Genomic DNA, 26,990 nt, shown 5'->3' on the forward strand with positions numbered 1-26,990 from the left:
GAATTTTATTAAACATTTAGTGAAGACCTAATACCCATCCTCCTCAAAGTTTTCCAAAGAGTAGAAGAAGAGAGAATACTTCCAAACTCATTCTATAAGGCCAACATCACTCTAATACCAAAACCAGGCAAAGACTCCACACAAAAAAGAATATCCCTGATGAACGTAGATGAAAAAAATTCAACAAATATTATCAAACCAAATTCAAAAATACATCAAAAAGATCATCCATCATGATCAAGTAGGATTTCTTCCAGGGATTCAAGGATGGTACAATATTGGAAAATTCATCAACATCATCCACCACATAAACAAAAAGGACAAAAACAACATAATCATCTCCATAGATGCTGAAAAAGCATTTGACAAAATTCAACATCCATTCATGTTAAAAACTCTCAACAAAATGGGTACACAGGGCAAGTACCTCAACATAATAAAGGCCATATATGACAAACCCACAGCCAACATCTTATTTACCAGCAAGAAGCTGAAAGCTTTTCCTTTAAGATCAGGAACAAGACAAGGATGCCCACTCTCCCCATTTCTATTCAACATAGTTCTGGAGGTCCTAGTCATGGCAATCAGACAACACAAAGAAATAAAAGGCATCCAGATTGGCAAGGAAGAAGTTAAACTGTCCCTGTTTGCAGATGACATGATATTGTACATAAAAAACCCTAAAGACTCCACTCCAAAACTACTAGATCTAATATCTGAATTCAGCAAAGTTGCAGCATACAAAATTAATACACAGAAATCTGTTGCATTCCTATACACTAATCATGAACAGAAAGAGAAATCAGGAAAACAATTCCATTCACAATTGCATCAAAAAGAATAAAATACCTAGGAATAAACCTAACCAAGAAGTGAAACACCTATACTCTGAAAACTGTAAGACACTCATGAGAGAAACTAAAGAAGATGCCAATAAATGGAAACCCATCCTGTGCTCATGAATAGGAAGAATTTATATTGTCAAAATGGCCATCCTGCCTAAAGCAATCTACAGATTCAATGCAATCCCTATCAAAATACCAATTGCATTCTTCAATGAACTAGAGAAAATCATTCTAAAATTCATATGGAACCACAAAAGACCCCAAATAGCCAAAGCAATCCTGAGAAAGAAGAATAAAGCTGGGGGGATTATGCTCCCCAACTTCAAGCTCTATTACAAAGCCACAGTAATCAAGACAATTTGCACTGGCACAAGAACAGACCCATAGACCAATGGAACAGACTAGAGAGCCCAGATATAAACCCAACCATATATGGTCAATTAATATATGATAAAGGAAGAATGGACATACAATGGGGAAATGACAGCCTCTTCAACAGCTGGTATTGGCAAAACTGGACAGCTACATACAAGAGAATGAAACTGGATTATTGTCTAATCCCATACAGAAAAGTAAACTCAAAATGGATCAAATACCTGAATGTAAGTCATGAAACCATAAAACTCTTAGAAGACAACATAGGCAAAAATCTCCTGAATATAAACATGACCAACTTCTTGCTGAACGCATCTCCTTGAGCAAAGGAAACAAAAGCAAAAATGAACACATGGGACTACACCAAACTAAAAAGTTACTGTATGGCAAAGGACACCATGAACAGAACAAAAAGACATCCTACAGTATGGGAGAATATATTTGTAAACGACATATCCGACAAGGGGTTAACATCCAAAATATATAAAGAACTCACATGCCTCAACACCCAAAAAGCAAATAACCCAATTAAAAATGGGCAGAGGATATGAGACACTTCTCCAAAGAAGAAATTCAGATGGCCAACAGGCATATGAAAAGATGCTCCACATCACTAATCATCAGAGAAATGCAAATTAAAACCACAATGAGATATACCACCTCACACCAGTAAGGATGGCCACCATCCAAAAGACAAACAACAACAAATGTTGGCAAAGATGTAGAGAAAGGAGAACCCTCCTACACTGCTGGTGTGAATGTAAGCCAGTTCAATCATTGTGGAAAGCAATATGGAGGTTCCTCAAAAAACTCAAAATAAAATTACCATTTGACCTGGGAATCCCACTCCTTGGAATTTACCCAAAGAATACAACTTCTCAGACTCAAAAAGACATATGCATCCCTGTGTTTACTGCAGCACTATTTACAATAGCAAAGATATGGAAGCAACCTAAGTATCCATCAGCAGATGAATGGATAAAGAAGATGGGGTACATATACACAATGGAATACTATTCAGCCATAAGAAAGAAACAAATCCTACCATTTGTAACAACATGGATGGAGCTAGAGGGGATTATGCTCAGTGAAATAAGCCAGGTGGAGAAAGACAAGTGTCAACTGATTTCCCTCATTTGTGGAGTATAAGAACAAAGCAAAACTGAAGGAACAGAAGAGCAGCAGACTCAGAGACTCCAAGAAGGGACTAGTGGTTACCAAAGGAGTGGGGTGTGGGAGGGTGGGTGGGGAGGGAGGGAGAAGGGGACTGAGGGATATTATGTTTAGTACACATGGTGTAGGGGGTTCACGGGGAAAATAGTGTAGCAGAGAGAAGGCAAACAGTCAATCTGTGGCATCTTACTACACTTATGGACAGTGACTGCATTAGGGTATGGGTGGGGACTTGATAATATGGGTAAATGTAGTAACCACATTGTTTTTCCATGTGAAACCTTCATAAGAGTGTATATGAGTAATACCTTAATAAAAAATTAAAAAAAGAAAAACACACTACCCTTTGGGCAGAGACTAGACGAACAAAGGGAGGTTGGTATGTGTAGGTGACATGGGTGAATTCAGGTTATGAAAATTCACCAAGAAATATACATAATTTGTTTACTTTTCTGTATATATGTATGTCAATAAAATGTCTTTTAAAGTGGGAAAAAAAAGAAGTCAATCTGGTTTCTCCTCCAACCAAGTTGCATAACCAAAATTGAAGCTGGGACAGAGGGAGATGGTTGACCAGGGGCACCTGAGGGCTCCCAGGAGCCAGAAATAAGTCTTGGTTACCAGTTCCATCCCGGCCCTACGGACCTGGTACGAACCACAGGAGCTACCAGCTGGTTCTGCTCTTGCTGGCCTGCACACATCTGTGAGTGGCTGAATGACAAGTGCCAAGTACCAGAGCTTGCAGAGGAGAAACCGAGAACAGATGCGTTTGAACCAACCTGCTTGAGGCCTGAAACTCATTCCTCACTTTTGATCCTAATCTGGCAACGTTAGTCAACATCTAGTTAATTGAACAGTACAATTCAGGAGCCATTGTCACACATGGCTATTTAGTTAAAGTCAGATACAATAAAAAATTCAGTCCCTCAGTGCTCGATAAGCCACATGTAGCTGGTGGCCACCAAGTGGAATAGATGTATGACATTTCACAGAAAATTCTACTGGACAGTGCTGTACCTCATTTGTGGTTATCTCCTGCTTGAGCTATCCTGATCATAAGAGGCACTCACTCTGAATTCATCTTTGTATGCCAAAGTAGCAAGAATCCTTTTATTTTTACCTAATAAACACAAAATATTGTACCACAAAGGACATTCAACACTCCTTAGTTAAGAAAGGCACCAAGTCTTCTCACATCCCTCAGTTGAACCTGAGAGGAACTAAAAAATAGCTAAGGGAAATGAAAGCTAAACAGGGTAGAGTAAAACAGAAAAGAGTTCATCTCATCCCAGAAGTTTAGGGATATGTGGAAATTAATGGACCATTAATAAGAAGCAATTATTCTTTAGAAATAATTCATGACTTTTGAAAAGAAAATTAAGTGCGGTGGAAATTTAGGTGGGTGAGGAGGGAGGACAAAAGAGCAGGAACATGTCTTCCAGTAAGAGAACTGCAATTAGAATCAGTAATGCTTTCAAGAGAGCTTCTGGTCTGAAGATATAACTAAAACTGCTTAAATAATATTGGTTACCTAAAGAAAATGATCACTGTGAAATTTTGTTTATAACATCTATCTCCACTGGGGGAAAAATTACCCAAGTGCAAGGAAAGCTTTCACTGAAGTCTGTCATAATATTTCACCACAAATTGTCACCCCTGACTGGTGTTCAAGAGAACCGCACACACACAATTAATAAGGTGGAGAAGAGCCAAAGCTCCTAGGAAGCAACACTGCCACCATTCACAAGGATGGTTCCCTCTCTAGGAAGTGAAATGCCAAAAATGCATGCCTAGGTACTAAGGGAGGAGAACCCAAACGATTCTTGGGGGGCGGGGCTGGGGGAGTCGAAAATAAGCACAGCAGAATTCCATTTTGCCCAGTTTACAATTCAGATGGTTATTTCAAATTAAGGGACCATATTAAGGAGCTGTTCTGAAACAGGGACACAGAGCACTGCTTCATAAAGGGCTTTCAGTGCCTGGTGATAGACTCAAGCTGCAGGGGCATTTCCTGGTCTGTATTTACTAATTTTAGGTATTCATTTATGCCCTCCTTCTCTCCCTCCTGCTGTTTATATAAAATATAGCAGAAAGAAATATAAAAAGTGGGTGAGAAGGAGAAAAAGAAAAGTAAGGATAGAAAAATGGAGCTAAGAAGGAAGTTAATCCAATACAACTACCATAGCAACTGGGGTTCCACACTGATTGACTGCTAAGCTAACAGCTAACTCTTAAAAACTGGTGTCAAAGGTGAAGGCAGGCCAACTGCTCAGGAGGGGCACAACTTGGTCTCCACAGGGACTTCTCCTGCAGGCCCTGAAAGCGAATGCTGGTTAACTGGCCCTGCCCAGTAAATCCCTCTATAGCCAGTGCCGGCTCTCTCTCATAATCAAACCTGGAACACAGCGGGTGGGAGCAGCTTGTGAGTCCCTGGAAGAGATCAGTAGTGTGTCCTGTCAGCGAACCAGAACTTGCTGATCATAATTAGTGTGACGTCTGTGAATGGTACTAGGAAGGCACTACACCAGCCCTGAGGGGAAATGACCAGACCTGACTTCAGAGAGCCCAGCCCAGCCCAGCTCAGTAGACCCTACCCAACAGAGGGGATACCCCACTGGACCCCCAACACCAAACATGGGAGGTCCTGAGTTGACTAACACAGAGTCTCCTCCCACCATTCCATCAATATTATACCATGCTTTCCCTTGATAACAGCTCAGTGACTACCATGAAGTCAAGTTCACCCCTTTTCTACAACCTGTCAGGTCCTCAAGACAACAATCTGGGTGAGGACCTCACCACTTGCCCACATGGGGCAAGCAAAAGCAGCTTCTCCTCTCAAGAGCCTAGGGATGTGGGCCTGCTTTACTTTACTGTAGGGGAGACCATTTCACCAAAGTATCTTTCCAATTCCCATAAGCACACCCATGCAAGAGATCCAAGACGGACCAATACCACAGCATACATTCTGCTCTGCAAACCACACTTGACAGCACAAGCACAGTGACCACACTCAATACCACAGTGCCCTATGTGACCAGGAGGCTCACTCTAGACCAACAACACTTTCTACCATGATGGAAACGCTCTGGATCAGTGCTGTCCAATATGCTAGCCACAGTTACCTACTGAGCACTTGAAATGTGTCTCGTCTGACTGGAGACATGCTGGAAGTGTAAAATATATACTGGTTTTGGAAGACTTGCTGGAAAGAACAGAATGTGAGATGTTTCATTAGTAATTCTTTATATTAATTACATGTTGAAAGGATAATATTTTTGGTTGTATGGGGTTAAATTAATTATATTATATTAATTTTACCTGTTTCTTTTTACTTTTTTAAAATACAGCAATTAGAAAATTTAGGATTACATATGTGGCTAACAGTCTTAGCCAGCACTAATGTACACTATTATTATTTTTCTTTAAATTGAGTTTTTTCATTTTTTATGCATTCTGAAAATGTGCATGAAATTATAGTTTTTTGATGTACTACCTGTATTTTTATAATACAAGTAAAGAATCCACAAAACTATTAATTTAAAATTGAAAGGATAACCCCATACACAAAAGTAAACTCAAAATGGATGAAAGACCTGAATATAAGTCATGAAAACATAAAACTCTCAGAAAAAAACATAGGCAAAAATCTCTTAAACATAAACATGAGTGACTTCTTCGTGAACATATCTCCCTGGGCAAGGGAAACAAAAGTAAAAATGAACAAGTGGGACTATATCAAACTAAAAAGCTTCTGTACAGCAAAGAACACCATCAGTAGAACAAAATGACATCCTACAGTATGGAAGAATATATTCATAAATGACATATCTGATAAGGGGTTGACATCCAAATTATATAAAGAGCTCATGCACCTCAACAAACAAAAAGCAAATAAGCCAATTAAAAAATGGGCACAGGATCTGAACAGACACTTCTCCAAAGAAGAATTTCAGATGGCCAACAGACACATGAAAAGATGCTCCACATCACTAATCATCAGAGAAATGCAAATTAAAACCACAATGAGATATCACCTCACACAAGTCAGGATGGCCACCATCCAAAAGACAAACAACAACAAATGTTGGCAAGGATGTAGAGAAAGGGGAACCCTCCTACACTGCTGGTGGGAATGTAAATTAGTTCAACCATTGTGGAAAGCAGTATGGAGGTTCCTCAAAAAACTCAAAATAGAAATACCATTTGACCCAGGAATTCCACTCCTAGGAATTTACCCTAAGAATGCAGCAGCCCAGTTTCAAAAAGACAGATGCACCCCTATGTTTATTGCAGCACTATTTACAATAGCCAAGAAATGGAAGCAACCTAAGTGTCCATCAGTAGATGAATGGATAAAGAAGGTGTGGTGCATATACAAAATGGAATATTATTCAGCCATAAGAAGAAAACAAATCCTACCATTTGCAACAACATGGATGGAGCTAGAGGGGATTATGCTCAGTGAAATAAGTCAGGTGGAAAAAGACAAGTACCAAATGATTTCACTCATCTGTGGAGTATAAGAACAAAGAAAAAAACTGAAGGAATAAAACAGCAGCAGAATCACAGAACCCAAGAATGGACTAACAATTACCAAAGGGAAAGGGACTGGGGAGGATGGGTGGGAAGGGAGGGGAGGGATATGGGGGAAAAAGAGGCATTACGATTAGCACACATAATGTAGTGGTGGGGGGGACACGGGAAAGGCAGTATAACACAGAGAAGACAGGTAATGATTCTATAGCATCTTACTACGCTGATGGACAGTGACTGTAATGGGGTATGTGGTGGGGACTTGGTAATAGGGGGAGTCTATTCACCATAATGTTGTTCAAGTAATTGTACATTAACAATACCAAAATAAATTTTAAAAATTGAAAGACTAAGTTTGTCCACATATAACCTAAATCTGTCTTGTGTACCACACTCTGGAAATGCTGGCCCAGGGCAGAGCCCTTCAGAGTGTGGTCCGTGGATGGGTGCCAGTCTCCTTATTGTTTATTGTCATCCACAATAAGGACATAAATTGAGAGCATGCATTTAGAAATGTTATAGCAATTTGACAGGTAATTTGATATCTACTGACATATTGGAATCTAATACCTAATACTTAAAAAGCGGGACTTGTATTTTCCATTTTTTTTTTATATATAATTTTTCTGGTAAGTCTTTTTATTTGTATTTTACCAAGATATTGATCAACAACAGATTGGGAATTAGAAAAAATAACAAAACTGGTCCTTCAGCAGAGTTAGTTTGAGATACATTGGCCTATAGCACAAGAGAGTCTTGCACTGGCCTTCCAGAGCGCTGACCCTAGAGCTGCAATCCTCAGACACAACCAACACAGTGTCTAAGGACAGGAAAGCATACCAGGGAGATCTTCCAGGACAGACTCCCTGTGATTCGACACCTGGACCGAGAGACACCATCTTGGACATTTCAAGGAATAAAACAGCAGCTCCCAGCTGACTGCTACAGCATGAGCAATTCCAGCCGGAGCAGAAGAGCCACTCAACTGAGCCCAACCAAGCCCCCAAATCATGAGAAATAGTAAGTTTGTGTGGTCTGTAACACAGCAATAGATAAGGAAAACATCTCTAAAAATTTTATGAGGATAAAAACAGTATGCAGGGTGGTTGTGAGAAGTAAAATAAAATAATGCGTGACAAGTGGGTATAATGGTGCTCAGCACAGAAGTTCTCAACCATTAGCAGCTGTTACTATTTGAAGAGCTAAAATGAAGTCATGTGCAGCATGTTAAGTGCAGACTACTTCGTACACTCAGGTGGAGTGCTCTGCAGGCCATGAGCAGCAGAATGCACAGGAGGTGAAAAGGCACGGTTTTGTGCCAAAAGTATTGGACCTGAAGGATAGAGTACAGAATGATGGTTTGTGACCTCTGATGCGCAAAGACCCACCATGGACTCCTGGGCAGCCAGTGTGTGAATGTACCAAAGGCTGAGACCACCGTGGCGGAAGCCTAGAGGTCTCTATGGAGACAGAGTAGATGGGTGGCTACCAAGGTGGGGGGTGGGTGGTGAGGCGGAATGAGGAATGGTGGCTAATGGGTGTGGGGATTCTCTGTGGGGTGATAAAAATGTTCTAAAATTGATTATGGCGATGGCCATACAACTCTGTGAATATACTGGAAACCATTAAATTATGCATTCTAAATGGGTGAAATGTATGGTCTGTGAATATTGTCTCACTAAAGCTATTATTAAATCAATGGGTGAGGGCAGGATAAAAATGAAGAGGTTGAGATGACAAAGGAACCAGAAGCGTTCAATGTGGTTGTGTAGGGGCTGCAGGACACCAGCCTACTTGCCATCGCAAAGAAAAGCAGGTATTTTCAGATAGTGAACTCAGTGCCAGCCAACAGCTGTGTGCCCCCGGGACAGACCCTACCATTCCAAAGGGGCAGGGACATTGGTCATGACTGCTGACAGCTGTTCCTTCCAACACTTTGCATTACTGCCCTTTGCTTAGACCACAACCTGAACTCCACTATTTAAAAGGCTTTTAAAAAGAGAAAAACTTTCTAAGCGATAGGAAAGCAAATGCTTCCCAACAGAAAAGCAGACCCACATCTACATGTAGCCAGACCAGAGAGGCAGATGAGGGGGTCCTGACAGCTATCCTGCCCCAGAGCATCAGGTGCTGAGCTGCCTCACTGCACATTCGAAGGTGGTTGCTGCGGATGTGAGGTGCGCAGTGAGCAATCCTTGTGGGGCTGTGGCACCCCCAGGGCAACCACCCTCAGCCATTGCCTCTTCCTGCTGGTATAATTTGTTCAAAAGAGGCTGGAGGGCAGGGCCAGGGAAAGTTTTTAAATTCTCCAAGTGCTGTCAGAGCCAACTCAGCACAGAACGACTCCCCCCAAGCCAGGCACTGTCAGTAGCAACAGCAGCATCCCCTCTGCTGGTAACAGAGAGCACTTACTATGCTGAGCACATTGAGTTTTACCTTGTTAAATCTTCATAACAGGCCCACCACACTATTTACCAGCAGCCCTCAGAAATCTCCATCTCTCACATGCCTAATTCAATCTTGTAGATCTTTCTGTTTTATAAGTAAATCAGCATATAGTGATTACTACGGTAGATGGCACGTTCTTTTAAAAAATGAACCACTGCAGCAGATGGGGCATCTGAATGAGAGGAAAACATCCTTTAATCTTGCAGAGGAAGAAGGGTTAGAAACTGAAATGACAGACTTTGACCAGTCACCAGGGTCACGCCATCAGAAGAGAAGCTGTGGGTCAGGCTGTCAGCAGTGTGCCCTCAAGGTCCTGCCACGTCCAGCTCCTACACAGTGCCATCACTAAACAACGCTACAAGCGCCAGAACAAACATAACTCTGTTTCTCTCTCTCTCCTTACTCGGGGCCTTCTCGCTGCCAAGGAGAGTCGAGATGTTAACACACATACGCAAACTCAACTTACTTCTTAGGCCCAAACAGTTTTGGATTAAAGTGTTCAAAAATGGTTTTAAATGCAACTTTGAGAAAGGATGACCAACTGATTTCTTGGGGACCTACCCTCAGCCTTTCCTACTTAGCCCCACCCTACTTTGGCCTCTGACAGGGGAAGCCTCTCCTGAACTTCCAGTTTGTGTCCAACATTCCCCCTGACCTAGGGCAGGGGATGGAAGATATGCAAGTGAGAGGACAGCAGGAAACCTCATCTTACCTCAAGGCAATTCCCTCTCTAGTAGGGAACAAATGAGCTCAACTCAGTAAACACTATTTACCTGCAGGATGCACTGGAAAGCTCAACAGGCCTCAGGAAACATGCTTCGTAATTCACTAACTCAAGCTCCTCCACAAACAGTTTTTAAATTCAACTCAGGAGTATTTACTGAGCACTCAACCCAGTGCAGCTGCTCCCAGCATAATGCAATTGTCAAACATCAATTACAGACTTCCTGTGCGCAAAAATTCTGAGGAGGGGTAGGATGACCATCTAGTCACCCTCTGCACCAGGTGGGCCTGAAGGAGGCACCTATAACCTAGATCCAGGCCTTGCACTCAAGCCAATACTCGAAGAGAGCAGGTAATTGCTAGCCAGCCTGAGCACTTACTGTGTGTCAGGCACCTTCTTTACAGAGAATAATTCCTATGTCCTCAAAGCAGCACTTCTTTCTCCGCATGTTGTTTGCAAGCCCATCTTACAGGTGGGAAAACAGAAGCACAGAGATGTTAAATGACTTCCCTGAGGTGAGACTGCAGGAAAGGGAGAGGAGGCATTCATACCCAAGCAGTCTGGACCTCAACCTACTCAGTTCTAGGGACAGTAGTACCACCAGCACAGGGTCCTGCTTACAGAAGATGATCGATGATTATCTGCCAAGACGAACTGGAATGCTGATGTAACACAGGCAGAATAAGAGTGCTCCGCTGGAGATGCCCACAGGTACAGACAAGAGGAAGTTCCTTAATTCTGAGACAAGCCTAAAAGAAGTGAACCCACTAAGGGAAAAGGGGAGAAGGGGGCATTGCAGGCTGAGGGGTGCACAGGACCTGTGTGACACTGAGGCAGTCTGACAACTGGCATCTGGTGATGCTACCTGCTGGCTAAAGGCGTTTAAGCAGATCCAAGCAACAGGCATTCGATCCTCATTGCATATACACAAGCACTAAAAAGAACAATACATCTGGTAATTTTCATCCTGGGAGTAAATAAAAGAGAGAAAGTATCATTGGTTGGTAATGGAACATGCAGAGGATTTCAGTATCAGAAGAAACTGATGCTAGAGGAAACCAACCACAGCAATTCCCTTGCTGCCTTCCACAACAGCGCCCAGAAAACCAGGGCCCCACTCATATCCCCTGACTATGCTGGCTGAAATTCTTGGACAGCCTAAATATTTAAGGCCTTTCTGTCTTTTCCAGCTCTGGTGGCACACAGCATAAGCTTAGGAACACTGGTTAACCCTCAAGAAATGCATGTTGAATCCTATTAAGAATGGGTCCAAAAAAGTAAGGCCCTGGGTGACCAAGAATGATCAATATCCAGGATGGATTATAATAAACTCTCAATAATCAAGACTTTTCTGAAGGTGCCATTATTTTTCTCAGTACCTGGCCTCACTAACCCTAGAAGAAAAAGCCATGGTACTACAATGCACCTAAATTGAACACACCAACAGTGATGCACACAGAAGTCTTTAATATTTTAAACCTTCCCACAACACATCTTTTCATATTTCCAATTTCAAATGAAGGAAAACAGCTTTAAGCTACGTAGTGTCAGTAGCCTGTACAGTAAACGGTTCTACAATAAAATTTCCAACTAGAACTTAATAAGAATGCCCCTTATTAAGTTCCTTCAAATAAATTAAAATCCCTCCCACAGAGAAACAGCTGGTCCAACCATACAGCTCCTCCCTGCCTCTAAAAGATCAAAATAGCCTGTTATTTAAACTCCCAACCAAATAAAAATGTAAACTTCCACAGCCATCCCTTTTCAATGTTTTATTCCGCTAGGTCCTCCCTCCCCCAAGGCTGGGGGTGGGTTCTGGGATCTTTCCTAGCAGATGCAGCAGTTTCTCAAGCAAAAAGATGAGGACAGAAGTACATAATTATAGTATTTATATCATTATCCTGTGATATTTGTTAAATTTCCCAGTGCAAACTGGGAAAAATGTAAGCCACCTCCTTCTTCTTTCTATGAATGAGGCAAATGAAGGCCCAATCGGAAAATTTCCTCCTCCCCCCAGTGAAAAAGCATTGTTTTTAACTGACTGAAGACATTTCCCTCGACTTTCCTTTCCTTCCTACACACCTTATATAAAATACTCAGACCTTCGCTATGTGATAATTTTTCAATTCATATACATAAGACCTGTGTGCTTTAGTGGTACTGATGTTATACTGCAATAAAAAAATGTGTTAAAAATAGCTCACATTAACTTAAAAAAAAAAAGTTGCCAGGGAAAACAGCATGAAATCGGTTTCCACGCCATTTACACCCTCCCCACTACCTGCAACCACTTTACAAAACGTTAGAAGATGCGAGACTCGCGTATCTAAAATTATTCCAAATGTCCTCAAAATCTCCCCCCGCTTCGCTCACTTCTGGGCGGCCAGTCCGGAGCCCAGCCCTCCGCAGCAGCTGCAGCCTAGCGGGCTGGGAGACCCATTCGTCGCGCCGCCACACCTCCCGGCGGCGCACCGGAGGCCTGGCGGACCGCATGGGGGCGGCAGGGGAACCCGGCTCGGGAAGCGCACGGGGACGCCCAGGCCGTCCCGGCCGGCGGGTGACGCGTCGGCTCTGTCCCTCGGGGATGCCGCGAAGCGCGCAACCTGGCTACCTTCTCGGTGGGCTGCAGCTGCCGCTCACGCGTGTTTCCCGAGACGCAGAGCGGGCGGGCGCACAGGCCCGGGCGACCCCGCGGAGCCCGCTCGGTCCGCTCTAGCGCCCCAGACGCAGATTGCTCTGCAGGGAGGGTCCGGCCCTCAGGGGCAACCTGCGGCATGAACCGTGGGCCCCGGTCCCCCACGCCAAACACACTTGCCACCCACCCTAAGTCACCCCCAAGCGCACCCACACAGGCCCCCTGCCTGAGGGGCCCCTGGCCCCCGTCACGAGAGGGGCGCGGTCCTCGGATCCCACGCCCAGGGGGCCCGCACCCAGGAAACGACCTTAGCCCAAGCGCCGCGCCGTGCCGCGCCGCTGCCCCTTACGCTCCAGAACCATGGTCCTGCGCCGCTCGCGGCGGACCTGCCCCGCCCCCCTGTGGGGCCTGAAGCTCCAAGAGCTCGCCGCACCCCGGGGCCCTACCTGAAAGCCGGTGGTTGGGAGGCGAGGTCCGCACCGCGCCCGGTTCGGCCATCTTCCCGGGGAGCGGGGAGGCCCGCGTAGCCCCCTCCGTCCCGGCTCCCGCTCCGCAGCCGTGGCCGCGCTCCATCGGGATGCGCCGGTCGCACAGGCGCACTGCCCGGGCCGCCGCGCCGCACAAGACTCGTGCGCGCCCGCGCCCGCGACCACACAGTACGTGCGCAGACGGCGTGCACGTGTGATGTGCGCCGTGGTTCTCACGCCGCGCACGCGCACCGCGTGCACATGCGAGGCGCGCGCCGGTCCTCATGCAGGAGGCGCACACCTCGTGCACGCTGGTCCTCACACAGCACACGCACACAGCGTGCACATGTAATGTGCGAATTCTCACAGTGCTCGCACATACCGCGTGCATGTTCAATGTACACACCGGTCCTCACACAGAGCATATGTACATGGCGTGTACACAGTTCCTCATACAGTGCTTACACGTAGCGTGCAAACACCAGCGTACACTTCCCTGCACAGTGCACAGACTCAAAGCATTATAGCATAGGATGCAGTTTCTTCAGACACTGCACATGCATCCTCATACAGCGCGTGAAAACAGCACACACACCACGTGCATACACGTGCTCAGCATGCACATGTTCTCACAAACCGTGCACACACTTCAACACACGGCTCACCTATGTTCACACGCATTAGGCATCTACACACTTACCCTGAGGCTCTGTCTCAGGCAGGCGCCACCTGGGCCAATACCACATGTGCAGACGTCAGTGGCCCCTCCCTCCGAGCAGTTAGGTTCCAGTTCTGCAGGAGCAGGGTGGCCGGCCACCCAGGGCGGGACTCCAGCAAGCCAAGCGATCGACATTCTAGAAAGGGCATGATAGGCCTTCCAACCATGTCCCCCTCCCTGGCTTCTTCCACCCGAGAGTTACTGATGTTTTCTTTTTTCCTGGGGCGCAAATAACGTGAACTTGAGAAATCTGAGGAGTACCTTTCTAGGAAGACGTGAAAAACTGCTAAACGTGCAGCCTCGGGAGTGGGGGCCGGGGAAGGGTGTGTGTGTGTGAGGAGGGGAGAGGTTGCTTTCTCTGGACACCCTTTTACCCCTGCCATGAGCATTTGTCATCTTCTCAAAGACACACATTGCAAAAGACATCTTTATATAGGCAGCTCAAGCCTCCAGGTGTAGACCCAGGGATAGCCCGCCAAGTGATAACCCATCCCAGTGTAGCCCCACGCTGCCCGTTTCTCTGTTGGACAGCCCTCTGAGGTTTTAACTCCCATCCCTGGGGAAGAGAGAAATGCACAAGTAAATAGCCAAATGATTCAATATCTTACAATTTTATTTGTCAGTAATACCCCAATATAAGTGAAGAAGCAGAACAACAAAATCGGAATGAAGCTGATAAGGGTACGAGGTTTCTTTGTGGGATGATGAAAATGTCCTAGAATTCAATTACCGTGACAGTTGGCTCTAAGTATCCTAAACGCCATTGAATTGCACATTTCAAACGGGTGAACTTATGATGTGTAAATTGAACAATTTAAAAAAAAAGCTAAAACCCTCAGAAACCAGCATCTGGATTCTTAGCGAAAAGCTTGGTAATAGTATATTTGTGGCACAAAAGTGTGATGGACGTGTGTGTGACACTCCCAAAAGTGTGCTGTGTGTAGGAAGTGACTGGTGACAAAGCCAGAAGGGGAGTTTATAAACACAAGTGAGCGGGAAAGCAGGCAAGTCAGGGCTGATCCCTTGGCTGTAGAGCTGGGTTTTTTTTAACCCAGTAAGATTTAGCCAAGTTAATTAGGGTGTTGCAGTTAGTCTCACATTTTTTCCCCCTTTTTCCTTACAGACCTCAGACACAAGTTCCTAATCCATACAACTCTTGAGCTCATGGCTTGCTGACGTGGAAGCGTAGCACCTCTCTCTAGTTTTGTTTTTTTCTCTTTTTACTTTCTATTCCCACTGCCATTCCTCTCTAGTCATAGGTACTTCCTGTTTACCATTTCTGTAGCTGTTTTTCAACATTATAGCTTTGTGAAGAGATGCATGGTTTTAATTGACATAAATGATATTACACAATAACTATCATTTTGTTTGTCCTCGCTTGGAATTGTTTTCAACATCTATTTATTGCAGCTGGTTCATTCTGGTTTACCCTTTTGTCAATTGTCTATTCAATTCTTGTCTTTCTATTGGGCTACTTGTCTTCTTATTTCCAGCAGTCTCTTGTATTCCAGGTAACTCCTTGTGGGTTTAAATGTTGCAAATATTTCACACTGGTCAGTTAACCTTTTCTAAAATTAGCAGAACTCCACAATTTTTATGCCAAAATCCATCAGTTTTAAAAGCATACTATATGGAAATGATCTCAACCTTACAGAAGAATTGCAAGAATAAGAGTTTACGAAGAACATACACCCTTTACTCAGATTCACCTACTGTTAACACTTTACCCCATTGACTTTATCATTTGTGTGATTTATATCTCTAGTACTTTTTTAACCTGAACTGTTTAAGTTGCATATGTATGTTGCATGGCTCTTTACTGCCACATACTTCAATGTGTATTTCCTAAGAAAAAGGGTATTCCCTCACACAACCACATTACCAACTTCAGTAAATGTAACACAGATATAATCTTATCTAATTGGCAGCTAGTTTCTCTGCTGTAGAGGTACTATTTTTTTCTCTTGCAACTAAAAAGCAACCTGTGGGGCGGCACTTAGAAGCCATACAGCCTACTCAACAAAACTCTCCCCTAGATTTACTACACATCAATGGTTCTTGGTTGATTCAATCTTTCAAAATAAAATCTATCAAATTTTCACCTTATGGTTTGTGCCTGAAGAGGGCTTTTTTTTAAATGCAGGTAAACGGTCAAATTGTGGGATGTTTATTGCAGCCTCTCAACCTCAGTGGAGATGGGAGTCAAGAGGGAAAGGGGTAAACTCAAACTGGTGCACTACTTAGTAGAACAACAAAAATCAGAGACGCTTCCTCAGTTTCCCAGCCCCAAGATAGTATTTTCCTTCATTAATTTATAGATTTACCTTTACTCCAAAGCAATTTATTTTCTGTATGTGGTAATAGGGACCCACATTTTTCTGTGTTTTTCCCGGCATCAATTAAATAATCAATCTTTCCCCCAATGATTTTTTTTTGTGCTTAATTTATTTTTATTTTTATTTTTTTTATTGAAGGGTAGTTGACACACAGAATTACATTAGTTGCAGGTGTACAACACAGTGATTCAACATTTATATACATGATAATTCTAGCTACCAGCTATCACCATACCAAGTTGTTAAAATATTTCGACTATATTCCTTATGCTATACATTACATCCCGGTTACTTATTTATTTTACAATTGGAAGTCTGTACTTTTTTTTTGTTTGTTTGTTTTTTGAGAGGGCATCTCTCATTTATTGATCAAATGGTTGTTAACAACAATAAAATTCTGTACAGGGGACTCAATGCACAATGCACAATCATTAATCCACCCCAAGCCTAATTTTCGTCAGTCTCCAATCTTCTGAAGCATAACGAACAGGTTCTTACATGGAGAACAAATTCTTACATAGTGAATAAGTTACATGGTGAACAGTACAAGGGCAGTCATCACAGAAACTTTTGGTTTTGATCATGCATCATGAACTATAAACAATCAGTTCAAATACGAATATTCGTTTGATTTTTATACTTGATTTATATGTGGATACATTTCTCTCATTATTATTATTTTTAATAAAATGCTGAAGTGGTAGGTAGATGCAAGATAAAGGTAGAAAACATAGTTTAGTGTTGTAAGAGAGCAAATGTAGATGATCAGGTGTGTGCCCATAGCCTAAGTATTAATCCAAGCTAGACAAGGGCAATAAAACATCCATGGATGCAGATTTCTCTCAAAACAGGGGGGGTGAGGTTCTAAGCCTCAGTTGATCCCCAATTTCTCACCTGATGCCCCCCCTGCGACTGTGCCTGTCTTAGGTTGTTCCTCCCTTGAGGAATCTTACCCGTCTCTGGCTAACCAGTCATCTTCCGGGGCCATACAGGGAAATGTAAAGTTGGTAAGTGAGAGAGAAGCCATATTGTTTGAAAAGGTTAGCTTTTTACTTCTTTGCATATTTATGCCCTGTGGCTTCTATGCCCAGCATTTGTCTTGAGGTATCTTTACCACTTGAAAGAATTGTGATACTCGGTAAATTCGATATGAGGCACGAATTCTATTTAAGGGTTGTAATTAGGAAGGAAGAAGAAAAGCTATAGAAGTAGCAGGTGGAAGAAAACATGGGAAGATTGATTATTTCTTTGACATATCTTCTTGTAGAGTAACTTCAGCATGTATAGGTTTTAAACTACTAATTAAATTGCGCACACACATTAACATAATAGGAATACAGTTACATAACCAAAGCAGACCTATAATTACCAGCCATCTCCAGTGAAACCAAGAAAACCAGTTTGGCACCTTAGGCATTTGTGAAAACTTCCCCCAATGATTTTTAAACCGCTTTTATCATCTATTTTATTCCCTTATGTTAATGGGCTGGACTCTTGAGTTCTCTACTCTGGTCTTTGTATCTGCTACTGCATGTGTTATTACGGTGACTTACAATGGGATTTAATATCTGGAGAGTACCTCTTTGCTCTTTTTAAAGTTCTCAGAAATTCGTGACTTCCATATGAACTTTTTCTACCTCCCCCTAATCCTGCTGAATATTAGTTGGAATAATACTGAAGCCAGAGATTAATTTGGGGAGAACTGGCATTTTTATAAGACTTCATACCATTTATGAACATGTCTATTTAGGTCGTGTTTTTTTTTTTTTAATTAGCTTGCTGGGCTTTTCCCATTAGTTAATTTCCTAAAATCGTTAGTTCAATGGTATCTTAAAATCTATTATACCATCTAGCTGTTAGCCTAGTGCAGTTGTACAGTAGTGGGGGTGGGTTGGCTAACTACAGCCCATGAGCCACATGTAGCCTGCCACTTACATCTGTTAGTAAAGTTTTGAAATACAGCCACTCATTAGTTTACATGTTGTCTACTGTTGTGTTTGTGCTACAATGGCAGAAATGAGTTCTAACAGAGACCATATGGCCTACAAAGCCTAAAGTATTTACTATATGTTCCTTTACAGAGCGCTCACCAACCCCTACTTCAAAGTGAGGCTCCAAAAAAACTTTATCTGCTACTGGTGGTGGACTTTTAAGCTTTCCAGAACTTTTACTTCAAAATACAAAATATTGGCAACAAGCACTGTCAGTTCTCCTTGAAATGACAAGTTCACTTCTGGGTTTCATTTATGAATATTCATGTTAAAAATTTTAAAACATTTAATTCAACACTAGACCCAATGCTTTAACCTAAGTAACATACTTTCACTGAAAAGTAACAACAAAAAAAGAAAGTTGAGAAAAGTGGCATTGTTTCACATTCCTTACTGTCTGGTTTAATAGAAGACAGTTTCATAACTGCTTTTGTATTCAACGTGTCACAATATATTACTTTGGTTACAGCACATAAAGAAAATCTGGCTTCAGAGGTATGTAGTTGGAAAAGGGAGAAATGCTTAGCTTTTTCAGGTAACTGTACATTCTTTGATACTACACGTCTTGACAAAAGGTAATTTCTTAAAGGTTAGTTGCAATGTGGACTCTAACACTCAATGATCTTTTCATACTATTACATTAAAATCCACTGATCGTTTAGAAAACACTGGTTAACTCATCTAAGATCTTTCAAATGTCAACACATTCCACCCCACAGTATGAAAAGTCACATTCATTAATACCATCGCTGATTTCCTCCTAAGTGTTTATCATGAAGTTGTCATGCTAACAGTAGCTGATGCAGGCATACCTTCATTGCGCTTCTTTTTTTTCCTTTTTAAAACAAATCCCAGGTTTGTGGCAACCCTGCGCCCAACAACTTTATTGCTGTCCTTTTCCCAACAGCATTTTCTTATTTTGTCTCTGTCACATCATGGTGATTCTTGCCATGTCAAACCTTTTCACTGTATTTGTTGTGGTGATCTAGGATCAGTAATTATGGCTTGTTGAAAGCTCAGATGATGGTCAGCATTTTTCAGCAATGAAGTATATTGCATTTTTAGACATACGACTACTGCACACTTTCATATGCACTGAGAAACCAAAAAGTTCATGACTTGCTTTACTGCAATATCCACTTCATTGTGCTGGTCTGGAATTGAACTTGCAGTATCTCCAAGTGCCTGTACTAGTTTAACAAAACTCAAATTTTTGCTTCAAAGCTTAAATCTCATCACAGCCAACAAATGCTGTTGTTTTCCTTGAAGTGATAGGATCATTCCATTAATTTTTGAGAAAATGTTGACCACAAACCCAAGTTTGAATAACCCAGGATGTCAGCTGTTCTTTCAAGTAAGAACGGTGTTCATGCAGTGTAGCCCAGAGAAGGCAAATAGTGACTGTGGCACCTTACTACACTGGACAGTGACTGCAACGGAGTATGGGTGGAGACGTGATAATACGGGTAAATGTAGTAACCACATTGTTTTTTCACGTGAAGCCTTCATAAGGGTGTATATCAATAATACCTTAACTTAAAAAAAGTTTTCATGAAAAAGTGGCCAGCTCAGTTTGCAACTCGCCCAAGTGTTTTTCCTTAAGACAACTGCTGCACTCTGTGCTCTGCAGCATCAGCATCGTAACTTCCTACACTGCCACTTGAAATATGAAAAAGATGTGTAAAGTGTTGAATTTAATGAGATTAGTAATTTTTACTTCTTGAGAAGGGGCATTAAGTAAAACTGGCTTTTTAAAAAAGAAGTAATGCTTGCTTTTGGTAAATAGCTTCAGTCAAGTTAACAGAATTCCAATTATTATTGGATTTCTAAGAGACATTCAAAATCACAAGTGTGTATTGAACTTGTCAAATTTGCAAAAATCCAACTAATTCTATATCTGGCAGTCCAGTGGATCAAATCAGAAGTGGGGCTTTACTGAGATTTTGTCCCCGTGTTTGACATGCCATTATCACGTTGTGAATTGAACAAAACCCTGCATTGCAAAGAACAGACTGTCCTTTTAAAAGTGAGCAAGTTGATGGGAGGATAAATATCAACTTCACCTGTATGTCTTCACATAGTACAATACAAAGTCCATTAAATTTCACTTGGGGAATTTGAGGTCATTCTGGACAACTGACTTACCATTAGAAAATGTCATCTTCAGGACAGGTTTGCAACAAATGCATTCACCCAGAAAAATCCAACTCCCTATATGGAGTCTGACTGGATTCATTCAAATCAGACAACCAAAAACAATTAAAAAAAAACAAGACAAATCCCAGTGAGTAAAAAAAAAATTTTTTTTCAGAAAAGAATCATGAATAGAAGTTTAAATAGTTAAAAATGTCATCAAGTTTGAAAAGAATCAACTGCATACTGTGGAAAATATTTCATATTTTACTTTCTAATTGCAATAATTTGCATCTGATTTCATTACATAATTCCAGATGGGAAAAAAACGTCCAAATCAGTCAGTACTAATTAGCTGTCATGAATCTATAGTAAAAGGATGTGAAAGGACTCATTAAAGACTTAAGGGTGAAATATGACCAGAGCTATCAATATTTATACAAACTTTCTCTTAAGAAATAAAGAGCTGTTGGTATTTGGCAAAACATCAGGCAATTTAGAGACTTCCATCTGTTAGTCTTACGTGGAATTAAAATGAGGGTGGTAGCAATTACTGTAAATGCTGTGTCAACAAAATATGCAAATATATATTCTACAAGTTTCTTTTATTATAGGAACCAAAGACTTCAAGTAAAAGAAATGGTAAATGAAGAATATAAAAGATGTGCATATTCTTAGTCCTAGATATCAAGTGAAAAGAGGTGGACACTGCTCGTAGTGCATTACACATATGAACACATAAATCATCAATCCTTCCAACAATTCTGAGATTCTGCAGGTCCTACTCTCATCAGCCCCACTGCACAGGTGAGGAGCCTGACGCTCCGGCAAACCGGAGGAGGTGCCCGTGGTCACGTGCACATTGCCTCCTAAGCACCTGGCGGCTGGGGCAAGAGAGGCAACAACCCAACGCATTCTCTAAATTCCTTGGCTCACTCTATACCTGAGAGGCTAGGGTCTTATTACACTCGTATTAAGACCTAATTCATATTTTGTTCTTTTCTCAATACAAAGAAAAAAGCAAAGATAAAAAGGACAATAGTTTAAGATAAATCAAAACACAAAAGTGGTACGGAAAGGTTCATCGGAGTCCCGAGAGTATAAACGAAACTTCCCCTTACTAATAAACAGCATAAAGACCTCATACCAACACAAATCTTTTTCGTCTTCATGACAGGCAACATAAAGAACCCCACTTTTGATACTTTTTAAACTGTCAAACTGTAGTTAATACTGGATGTTTTTATATCTGTACATGATACAAATAGGTATTTTATTTGAAACACGCTTTTTTACCTATTTGATTACTCAGTTGCTCTGAATACTGACAGTATTTTATATCTAGTAAAGACGTTTTTCAACATCCAGTATTTACACAAGACAGATGAGATTAAGTTAAACTAAGTGTGGGACTAATGGGATTAATACATAAATTAATATGGAAATCAAATGTACAAACGCGTATGACCTGATCGTTTCTCCTGCAACTCCTGATGATCAATAACAGAATGAGTAAAGGCAAAACAGTTCCTACAACTCATGACCGCCCTCACATGGTTTCGGTGTCCTTGAGGAGCACACACCCTAGGGCTGGACTCAAGATCAGATAATGGTTGTGTTGATCATGTATTGAACCCCCTACTCAAATTCTTTGGATGTTTGGGTTCATTTGCTCAATAAATGAGGAGTGCCTTTTCGACATTACTCTTGCGCTGTTACGCGAGTCCCCTGGCTGGCCCTTTCAGATCTTCGATGTCTCATCATGTCTCCTCCCTTATCTGCGGGTCAGAGGCAGGGAGGGACTGACAAGTGGCGCCTGAACAGGGACCCTTGAAACTGAGTGGGGAAGCTCCGAAGATCGTCAATCCGGTGACTCCCGGGAAAGTGTACGTAGAGACAGGATCGAGACGTCAGGGACACTATAATGGGCCATAATGAATCTAAAGTTGCTAAACCGGAGGATTATTTAAAATTACTCCGTGCCCTCCTAAAAACATCAGGAGTGAAAACTTCTAAAAGGGATTTTTCTCAACTTCGTATATTAAGAAACATTGTTATTGGCTGCCACCACAGGGGACCCTTAAACAGGTTCACAGGGGGGATGTTATCCCTGTGCCTGTCTGGTCTTTATGTAATCTGATCACTCTCGCCTTGCAGCCTTTGCAAACTCCCCCACTGTCTGAAGCTAAATCTGACACACAGGAACGGGAGAGAAAACTTCTGGATGACGTGGTAGAACCAAGTGAACGTTCCTCATCTCCATTCTTCTGACTCCTTTTCAGAAAGCGATGAGAGTCCTGTCCGTCTCTCTCAAAAGCCCAGAGAGAGGGTGATATAGATGCTTCTTTGACACCCTTAGTGGCACCAGTTAACTGCTTTTGGGCCAGGTGAGGATGCTGATTTTCCACAAGGTGGAGTCAGAGCACTTTATACGCCTATTCCTTATAAAACATTAAGAGATTTTAAAACAAGCCATCTCTACTTATGGCACTAATTGGCCGTATGCTGTGGGTCTCTTGAAGGGGTTGGCAGAACAAGAAAGGATGCTTCCTCATGATTGGGATCTATTGGCTCATACCTGTTTTAGACTGAGTTTTTACAATTCAAAACATGGTGGTATGAGGAAGCAAAAGCACAAGCCTTGAGAAATCAGCATGCCAATCTTCCAATTCTTATAACTGCTGAACAGTTGGCAGGACAAGGAGATTGGCTGCAGTTAGAAAAACAAGTTGGGTACGAGGTCACAGCAGTAACACAGGTACGTGTGTGTTGTCTGAAAGCTTGGGAAAAGATACAAGCGGCAGGAAAGCCCGCCTTACCATTCAGTAAACTTAAACAGGGACCTAATGAACCATATCGACTTTGTTGCGATTGCAAGATAATTTGAGGACAGTAGCACATACAGATTTAAGGGAAATGTTGTTGCAAATGCTAGCTTATGATAATGCAAATACAGAGTGCTGAAGAGTTCTTAGACCTTTAAAAGCTGAGAGAGCTAGAATGGAAGATTATATCGAGGCTTGTGCTGATGTAGGTTCCCCTACATACCAAACTAATTTATTACTAGCAACTACTATGAGGGGAAAGTCAAAGGGAAATTCAAAAAATTTTAAATGTTTTGGTTGTGGCAAAGGGCATATGAAAAAGGACTGCAGATCACAAAAGAGAACAAGAGTCAAATTTTAAAAATAAACCGGTTTGCCCAAAATGTCAAAAACAGAGACATTGGTCTGTCGTTCAAAATTTGATAAAGATGGTAATCCTATCAATGAGTCTCAGCCTTTAAACCTCCAACCGGGCCAGCCTCTGAAGCCCTAGAAAATTATAGAGGCATCTTCAGTTAAAAGAACGTGGCATGATTTACAAGCAGCTAAGGAAGCGCTGCTGTAGATCTTGCCTCTTCTCCACCTGTATATTTACATCCATCACAAGGGGTCCAGTTACTTAGTACAGGAATTTTTGGCCCTTTACCAGCCAATTCCATAGGATTACTTTTAGGCCACAGTAGTTGGACACTAAAAGGATTAATAGTAAGACCTGCAGTTATTGATCAGGACTATATGGGTGAGATTAAAATAATGGTATCATCTGACAAAGAATTATATATACCTCAAGGAGAAAGAATTGCTCAATTACTTTTACTTCCCTATCTCCCACCTTCAACACCACCTTATGAAAGAGGACAAGGTGGATTCCGAAGTACAAATAAACAAATATGGCTTAACACAACAATTACATCTGACAGACCTCAGTGTAAAATTTCTATTCAAGGCAAATCCTTTACAGGATTGCTCTGTCAATATGACAGCTGGTTAGAATGGATATTTTTGCAGTATCAGACTAAACCCTTGTGGCAACCTTACACTGACAAAGTAGCCTCTATCATCCTTAAAGGACGACAGAGACTAAGACAGATGACTGGCCAAGATCCCCACTCCATTGTTCTTCCATTATCCAAACAAAATATTATACAAGTATTTCAAGAAAATACTCATTGGCAAATTGCACTTTATGATTATTTAGGAAATACTGACTGCCACTACCCTAAGAATAAATTATTTTCCTTTTTTCAGCGCCATCAATGGATCCTTCCTCAAAAAACTTCTCCTAACCCATTATTAGATGCTGTTATCTGTTTTAGACGGTACAAAATCTTTTAAAGCAGCCTATACAACTTTTCGTTTATCAAAAATTTTTCACTTTTCACTTCCGCACAACAAAATGAGTTATATGCTGTGCTGCAAGCCCTGCAAGATTTTCCATGTCCTCTTAATATTGTTACTGACTCTGCTTATGCTGCCTTTTCCGTTCCTTTATTAGAAACTGCGACATTGGGCACTGTACAATCTCCTATTAACATTTTATTTTCCCAACTACAGGTGTGTATTCGTCAGCGTCTACACCCTTTCTTCATTACTCGTATTCAATCATTCTAATTTACCAGGTCCTTTATCATACTATGATAAAGCAAACTTGTTTCTTTAGCTGATTACTCACCAGCTCAATGCTATCGTGACGACTCATGCTCCCTCCTTTACAAAAGCGTTTTTCTCTTTCTGCCTCTGAAGCTCAAAATACCCGGAATTCCTGTCCAACCTATTCTCAAATTCTCATTTACAAACTGGAACCGTTCCCAGGGGAACACGCCCTTACACCCTATGGATGTTACTATTGTTCCTGAATTTGGAACTCAAGTGTTCATGTTCATGTTTCCATAGCTACTTATTCATGGGCTACTGCTTTAACAGGAGAACGATATCATGTTACCACTCACCTTTCACAAGCATTTGCAGTACTAGGTGTTCCAGCCATCATAAAAACTGACAATGCTCCAGTTTATCTTTCCTTAACATTAAAAAAGTTTTTCAGCTATATAATAAACTCATAAAACAGGTATTCTTTACAATTCCACAGGTCAAGCCCTAATTGAATGTCATCTTACTCTTAAACATTACTTATTAAAACAAAATGGGGGATTGCTCCCTGATATAAAATTAACTGCAAATGAACGATTAATGCATGCTTCACATATTCTCAATTTTGATCTTTTAAAGAGTGATGGACGATCAGCTATGGAAATACATTTGTCTGACAATATTTCCTTTTCCAAAACAGCAGTTCCTGTATGTTGGTCTCCTATAGGTTCTTCACAATGGTATTAAGGTCATATTAAGGTGTGGGGCAAAGGGTTTGTTTGTGTCATTAGAGGATCAACGCCCGATTTGTCTACCCAGAAAAAGAATTGATACGATAACAACTCCCAACATCAACATCCTCCGGAAGAGCTGCTCCAGAGGATGGCCACCAACTTCACTGCCAGAGTGAAGCTTCCTGGATAGTGAAGTTGCTACTTTTGTTCTTGGTGGTGGTATTTATACGTACACACACTACACAAGCTTGCGTTATTACAGCTAGTGTGAGCAGTCCACCATATTTAGGCTGAGTAGTCCTTCAGTGGGTATCCACCTGTTCTACTCCTGTAGGTCCTGTAGTATGGAAAAAGAATGGTGAGGAAATACATAGACAAACATCTGGAGGAAGACTTGGATGGCATAATGCTACTCATCTAAAAAAGCAAATAATTGATATGACATTTATAAAAATTTTGACTTGATATTGGAAATTATACCTGTGAAAAATTTCAAAGGATCTCCTGATATATTATACAAAAGTAGTTATGTGTATATAAATACATCACTTGTTCCAGAACATAAGTTTTCCTCACCTAACCTGTGGCTGTAACTTGCAAACCAAGGATTAAATAAATCATTTTTGTGTAGCAGTACATTCTTCCATTAGTGATTAACAAATTTAATAGGAATAGGACTTCCTCCCCCAGTGTTTACCAATATCAGGTATAAATATTACCCATTCTCCTAGAATTCTTATGCGTTATATTTAATTAAATATACCTGTCAGTACTACTATAATTTCTGATTGTATATGTATTAATTGTACTCATATACCTTCTTATTGTTAACTCCACTATTCGTGTAAAATGGCCATATGGATATAGACTCCTAAATGGCTGGGTGTTTCTGTGATAACAAAACCTATCAAGCCTTTTCTTCACATTACCAAGATGTTTGTAGCGTAGGACGGATTCTTCCTGGGCTCATAGATCATCCTGGATATGCGCATAGGAGATCCCCTTGAGCCCTACCGGCTGACTGTGATGACAACTTGAAGTTGTTAAATCCTGCTGCTGTTGTAGTTGCTGCTGCATTCCTTCTGCCAGTCCCCGGACTTGCTACTGGGATGCAAAATGAAATATCTAAGTTGGCCTGCGCGTATAGTAAGACTACAAACTTGGCTGCTTCTATACTATCTGAACTCAACCAGTAACTGCAACCAGGAACAAGTTGCAGTACTTCAAAATCACGCTACTACAGATTACCTATTGTTAAAAGAACATATGGGATGTGAACAGTTTCCAGGAATGTGTTTTGTCTTATTTTTCTCAAACTATCCAAAATCAATTAGATAATATGCATCATGTTATTTATAAGTTTTCACAAATGCCTGGATTATCAAATTGGTTCTCTTGGTTTCATTGGATATGGCCAATACTTACGGTGTGCTTCTATTATGTATTTGTCCTCCTGTTCT

The 26,990-nt window shown here is 41.5% G+C and overlaps 1 protein-coding gene across 7 annotated transcripts in view; it reads right to left on the minus strand.

Annotated features, from left to right (window-relative positions):
• Positions 1-13,404, minus strand: part of MAP7D2 (MAP7 domain containing 2) — a 116,071-nt gene extending 102,667 nt beyond the window's left edge. For 2 of the 7 annotated variants that reach the window (XR_005061869.2, XM_037020577.2), the window contains exon 1: positions 13,183-13,404. Coding sequence is in view for 6 of the 7 variants with exons in the window: in XM_037020577.2 (XP_036876472.2) it covers positions 13,183-13,309 (127 nt within the window). In the remaining variant the exon portion in view is untranslated. The remainder of the gene's footprint in view (positions 1-13,182) is intronic. The other 5 variants (XM_037020574.2, XM_037020573.2, XM_037020578.2 and 2 more) reach the window with 3 other exon arrangements.
• Between the last annotated feature and the right edge of the window lie 13,586 nt (positions 13,405-26,990).

The sequence above is a fragment of the Manis javanica genome, chromosome X (assembly GCF_040802235.1).
Source record: "Manis javanica isolate MJ-LG chromosome X, MJ_LKY, whole genome shotgun sequence".
Taxonomy (NCBI): domain Eukaryota; kingdom Metazoa; phylum Chordata; class Mammalia; order Pholidota; family Manidae; genus Manis; species Manis javanica.